General features: G+C 47.3%; 1 protein-coding gene across 1 annotated transcript; it reads right to left on the reverse strand.

Annotated features, from left to right (window-relative positions):
- Nucleotides 1-810: 810 nt before the first annotated feature.
- Tmem215 (transmembrane protein 215) lies at nucleotides 811-3427 on the reverse strand. The gene is made up of 2 exons (XM_034504059.2): nucleotides 2460-3427; nucleotides 811-2200 (listed from the first exon to the last, which is right to left on the reverse strand). The coding sequence occupies exon 2, from the start codon at nucleotides 2145-2147 to the stop codon at nucleotides 1440-1442; it is 708 nt and encodes a 235-aa protein (XP_034359950.1). The 5' UTR covers nucleotides 2148-2200; nucleotides 2460-3427; the 3' UTR covers nucleotides 811-1439.
- Between the last annotated feature and the right edge of the window lie 2977 nt (nucleotides 3428-6404).

Consider the following 6404-nt stretch of genomic DNA (forward strand, 5'->3'; position numbering starts at 1 on the left):
GGACAGTTGCCACACTTAAGAATCACAGGGTTGGACGTGAAATACATAAAGATAAGCCCCCATTTATTTTGTCCTTCATTCACCTTTTGGGAGAAAGTAACTGAAAGTACTTGATATAATAATTAGAATTAAAATTCACTGATGGGTATAAAATAACCCTAATTCTCAAGCGTAAATCTATCACCATTACTATGTATACATATAATTCAACTATTCTACAAGAAGGATAAAATGGCACATCAGCTGATTATTCCTTTTATCTGTTGTAATTAAGCAAGACAAATAGGAAATACATTTTAGGATAGCAAGACAATGTTTCTTCCCTCAGCCACATGGGAAATAATGAGATTTTTGTCATGTAAATTTCTCTGATCCAGTGAAGCTAATGAAGTAGGGGCTTCAGATAAATCTTATAAATTAACTCTTGTTTCAGTGCATTCTCGGTCGTGGTGGGGAGGGAAGTGCTGTGGGACAGTGTACAAATGACAGCGTTTCCAAAGGCTTAACCATCGCATCTCATACAAATTTTTCATAATGCTCAGGACTATTGGGTTGACTTGTAGTTTCATATTTTAAAATGGATATAGTAATTCCTAGTACATGCCTCCCGGAAATGTTGAAAGTACTTTGTAAAATTTGTTCTACAAACTGATAAAAAGAAATCCTAATCGATAAAAATACTACATCAAGTCATTTTGCACCTGGTAAGGAAATACACTGGTGTTAATAAATATTTTTAAAACTTTGGATAAAGTCCCAGCAACTCAACTCAAATGAAGACTTTAAGAAGTAACACAGCCACCTAAAATATTAACGTTTCACATAACATAAACAACACTTTATTTGAAACCATGATCTTGTCAGAGGTCAGGATTCAATTATGCATTCCAACAATTTTTAACTCCCCTCACTCCAAAACTCATCCCATATCAGGAGATTTTACCTATTCTATCTTGATTTTTATGTCTTTTCAGCAATTACCATGTATGAAAAGCTATCATCAGGCAAAAAAGAAAAAAAACATATAAAGAAACATACAGTTTTCCTTCATGTTCTTCAGACACAAAGCAGCCAGTTTCTGTGTGAGTAGCCCCTGCATCATTTGCTGCCTGGCAGCTGAGGCTCTGTAGACTCACCTGACGGCCAGCACTTTTCGGGCCGTTTTACAAAGCATTCAATATTGTTTAATTTGTTCAGAAGCAAATGGAACTTTCTGTCCTGTTTACTGCCTCTTCCCACTGTCCTTAATTCTCCGAATTTTCCTAAAATATGCCCCCAACATGCCTATTTACATGAGTATCAGGCACCAGAGTTCTGCACCCCCATCACATACCATGCCAGTTTCTAACAGTGGGAAGGCTGTTGGAGCTGAGATTCTCTTCCCTTGGGAGCTGAGTATAGCAATGTGTCTGTCAACATAGGACCCTTGTATGAACAGGTCAGACTATTGTCTCGTGGTCCCACCTGCCTTGGCTCTGGTTGATGTAGCAACAGTATCTATCATAGGGACTGTTTTGCTTGTAGGAGCAAACGATGATACTGTCCTGGGGCACAAAGAAGATGCTGTCCTCGGGCTCAGGGCGGTCAGATCTGTCCCAGGCTGAGCACTTAGCATCCAAGGCACTGTAGGCGAGGGAGCTGGCCGAGGGGCAGTAGCCATCCAGATATCTGGATGTCTCCTCCTGCCGCCCACTCTGGACTAGGCTCTGGCATTCTCCTTCCTCTGTGGGAGTTGGGGTAGTAATGGAGCTTGCCATAGGCACCTCGCCTGGTCCCTGTGGGAGCTGCTTGCCTCTGAGGCCTGCCTTCTTAGCCAGTTCATCCGAGCTCCCCTTGCCTGACTCCAGGTCTGATGGGGTCCTCAGGAGTTCCACCACCTCCTTGTCCTTGGGCTTCCTGAAGCAGGGCAACTTGCGGACCCATAGTAGCTCGTTCTCTGGCCACTTGGTGCAGCCTTCGGTTTTCCTGGCCAGAGCAATGGCTGCAATGCCTGGTAGGCAGATGGCTGGCCCGATGGCCAACAGAGGGATGTTCCCCAGAGTTTCCCCCTTCATGCCAGAGACAGTGAACATGAAACCAAAGACCAGAAAAACACTGACCAGGGCCACCACCAGCCCAGTCCTCGGATTTATGTCATCAGGCCGCATCTTTCACTCCATCCAGGTTGGGGCTTTCTGGTAGCGAGGGAGTACCCCTTTTTCTGTGGGAGGTGAAACCACAGGGGTTAAAAAAAAATCTAATCCAACTTCCCACCCACCAACTCTTTCTTGCTATCACTGACTCTACTCCTCTCTCTCTCTCTCTCTCTCTCTCTCTCTCTCTCTCTCTCTCTCTCTCTCTCTCTCTCCTCTCCTCTCCCCCCTCTCTCCCCTCCCTCCATCCCTCGCTCTGTTCTCCCCCCATCACTATTGCAACCCTATCTCATACGCACATGTGCCAAGGTACAGTCACCGAGTTACCTGAAGGCTCTTGCCGCCTCTCCGTGTCTCCAGAAAGCTTCCTATGGGCTGTCCCTCGGTTCTCTCCTTTGATTCCGAGAGCCAAGCTTGTTTTTTCCCCACCGACACTGCACAGGAGGGGGGCTGGGAGGGGAAGAGGGGGGTGGGATAGGGGAGGAGGGTCTTTCCCAGCGGCTGCGAGTAGATCGCCAGAGCTCTGGAAGCTGAGCCTGGGCGCAGCGGATCGGAGTGGGCGCGCGGCGCTGCCAGCTGGGAGGGAGGACTCCGTCCCGGCAGGAGGAAAGCGCGCGAGCCTGGCTGCCTTACATCACTTGCACCGCGCTGGGAACTGAGATGGACGCGCGGGGGCGCGAGGGGGTCAGAGCCCAGCGGCCGCGGGAAGCGGGGTGCTAGGGGCTCTGGTCGCGGTGCAGCGGGAGGGTGGCTTGGACCTGTGTCCGTGCCACTGCTGTAAGCCTGAGCCCAGAGCGCTTTGCCCACGGGGCAGCTGGTGCACCGTCCTAGTCTGAGTTCCAAATTCAGGGTCTAAGGGCTCCGAGTACAGCATGAGATGATGTTGGGGACTGGCTCTCTTGGCCAGTTCCACATTTCATGAGCAAATGCCCCTGCCCCGACAGTAACCAGGTTTCAGAGACTGTCCCCGCCTTTCTATTTCCCAGGCAGCCCCACCAGGCGCAAGATAACCCTCCAAAAAGCTGAGCTGCAGGCTGCTTCTGTCTGACCTGGGCGTCCCGGGAGAGCACTCGGGCTGCAGGAGCATGAAGATCAGGCCTCGGACTTGCCTGTGCCTAGAAGTCACCCCAGTCTCCTCCTCTGGTCTCCCATCTTTGCGGTTGGCAGAAAGTAGCCTTGGAAACTCAGTCCCACAGTCGTGGCTCCAACTATATCGACTGGGGCAAGGAAGGACTCCTGGGTTTGACAGACTTTGGTGTGGAGGGTTAGGCTCAATGGGCAACAGGAGACAAGACTCCAGGCTTGCTGACAGCCCAGGGCTAATCTCAGCCCAGGGTCAGCCCGCGCAAGTGTATAGGGTTCTCTTGTCCCAAGGGATGACTGGTTGCCACTGCGATCCTTCATCTGGTCTGTTTAAGGTAGAGGAAGGGAGTTAAGAAGCCAAAAGGTACGACTTTCATGCCGAGTCTCTGACTTGGGGGAAAGAATTTTGACATCAAGCCATTTTCCACCTAAGCTGGCCCTGTGTACCAGAATGAGTGGTATCACCTTTCTGAGAATCTGTTGTCAGGAGACTATTAACACCAGATGTCTGTGACTATTACAGAAGTGTAAATTCCTAGCACAAGGCTTTGGTGCATGGTTCCTGTTCAAAATACACAGAGAGATATACTCTTTTCTTCTCCTCCTACTGTATGATCGTAGTGCTTTCAACATGTAAGGCGGGATCCCAAATCATCAGAGAGCTGCCCGTGCAGACGAGGACTTTGGCTTTATCCACTAAGCAATGAAGAACACTGGGAGGGTTTTAGGCAGAGATTAAGTGTTCATGTTTTTGACAGAGGGTACCAGCAGGTTAGAGGGTGTAAGTCTGTGTGTGGAGACTTGTTCATAAAGCAAGGCAAGACAGGACGTGGCCCCAAGAGTGCCAGGCTGAGAGAGGTGTTTGGGTCTGAAGGATGATTAAGGATGGGTCTGACCACCCTGGTTTGAGGCAGAGAGGTGGATCCTCTGGTTTCTCACCCAGGGTCGTCAGAGGGCAGGCTTCTTCTCATTTTTATTCTGTTGTTTATCATGTTTGCCTTTTATATTCAAACTTATTTCATAGCTGGCTGCTCTTCTGGGCATATAACTTGAGAATGAAGAAAGGAGAAAAGGCAGAGGGCTAAAAGTGAGCGTCCCCCCCCCCCCGTGTGTGGCCATTTGGGTCAGGAAACTGGTAGGGGTTTTTAGCATCTTCACTCCAATACACATCTGCTTTGTTGGACAGATGTGTCTGGACTACAGAGGAGCCTGGGAACCCAAGTCTGTCAGTCTGTTTCCCAGACTCACTGCTGCTCTGAAAGTTGGTTTGGTTAAGGAAAAGGGAAGCAACCAGCTCTAATTACTGAACACTTTTCTCTCCTGAAACCCCTTCTCATCCTTTACTGTTAATGCCCACTGTCTTTCTTACACCCATTTGAAGGCGACCTCCTGGACTCCCCTTTGTTTATAGGCTGCATCTTGTTCTGCTGATCTCTCCCTGAGCTCCTGTTTTACTCTTCTTCCAAGGTAGTTTCAAATAGGAAAGTGGATGGCTCCTAAGCCTCTTTCGTTTGTCCTGTTCCCTCAGCTCCAGGGCTACAGTATTCAACTGTTTAGTGTTTTGATTATTATGTGGCAAGAAGACTTTCATTTCTGGTTCAATGTATCTGGTGTTCTCTAAGCTTCTTGTGCCTTTAGAGGAATGCACTGTGATGTGTGAGGGGGTCGGGAGGGGGCCGGAGAGGGGGTTAACAGGACTTTAGCAGAACTCTTGCTGTTCCAACTTACTGATGTCTCTGGTAAGTGGGGGTGGAAGTCTTTGTCTAGTGACTCCCATGAACCTCAGCCTGTTCCTGCACTCTGCTTAAACTTCTGTTCCAGTGTGTCTGGGGAAAGTCCTTTTATTGTTGTTTCTCCTACGTTTGGAGGTGAACTTGGCTCATCTGAGTGCTGACTACTAGACATGTGTAGTGGCTTCCACCTGTATCCCTTCAGAGATCTCATTTTGAATAAATTTATTTACAGGGCTGAAAAAATAGTTCTGTTGGTAAAGTGCCGTTTTACAGACATAGTGACCTAAGTTTAGATGCCTAGAAAGCTGGGTGTGGTGGCATGTCCTAAAGACCAGTACTGGGCAGGGATGCTTGAAGCTAGCTGGCTTATCTAAATGAATAAGCATCAGGTTTAGTGAGAAACCATGTCTCAAATCATAAGGTAGATTGCAAAGAGGCAGACACACAACTTCAATCTCTGCCCTTCACACCCAGGTGGCATGCATATGTACACATTCCATATACATGTACATATACACACATGTACATATACACAGACATACAGATGTGTACTGGTTAGTTTTTTTTTTATCAACTTGGCACAAGCTAGAGTCATCTGGAAAGAGGGAACCTTGGTGAAAGTGCCCCATCAGGTTGCTGGTAGGAAAAATGAAGTGAAAATTTCTGGTTCCTTTAGAGACTCAGTTGTGTCATGTGATGTTGTTCTGGAAACTGTCTTATGAGATGATATTTGGCTGAAGCAGACATGTGGAATTTTTCTCGAAGCTGCCTGGAAAAAGGCCATGTGATGTTTTGCTGGAGTGGATGCTTTAGAGAACTGTGGTATTTGGAAAGGGTATAAGTATAGCCCAAGACACAGAGGATGATGCTCTGCCATTGGTTCACTCTGCCTTCTTTGTTGATCATTGATTGTTGTAACTTCATAGAGAAAAGTGCACCAAAGATCTTCTTGTGATATTCTAGTGGCTTCTTGCCACTTCCTCCGACTCTGGCCAGCCGGCAGAGCTTCCCAGTTCCCTCTGGATTGAACTGTCATTGCTGATTTGTGAATGGTGTTTGGAAATGGATTGACCTACCATTGCTGATTCATGTGAACTGAACTACTGATTTTCTGACAAAGAAGATTGGAATCAAACCCAAAGAACTATATATAAACAGGCCCATATCCCTTTAGCCCTATTAACCTTCCTTTTCACTACCTCTGTTGGGTGGTGGGCTAGAAGCGAGGTTAAAGTGTTTAAGAACCCTTATTAAAGTGGGTTTTGAAACATCTAGGCATACAGGGAAGTCTATTGGGATATTGTCTTGATTTGTGATTGACATGGAGGGTCCAGCTCACTGTGAGTGGTGCAGCCTCTTGGCAGGTGGTTCTGGGTTGAATAAGAATGAAGACTGATAATTCACAGAAAGCAAGCCTGTGAGTAACTCTCCTCTATGGTCTCTGCTTCTGTTCCTA

Source organism: Arvicanthis niloticus, chromosome 5 (assembly GCF_011762505.2).
Source record: "Arvicanthis niloticus isolate mArvNil1 chromosome 5, mArvNil1.pat.X, whole genome shotgun sequence".
Taxonomy (NCBI): domain Eukaryota; kingdom Metazoa; phylum Chordata; class Mammalia; order Rodentia; family Muridae; genus Arvicanthis; species Arvicanthis niloticus.

What these genes read in the sequence shown, in the direction of transcription:
- Tmem215 (XM_034504059.2), bottom strand. Translation starts at nt 2,147, where the DNA reads ATGCGGCCTGATGACATAAATCCGAGGACTGGGCTGGTGGTGGCCCTG.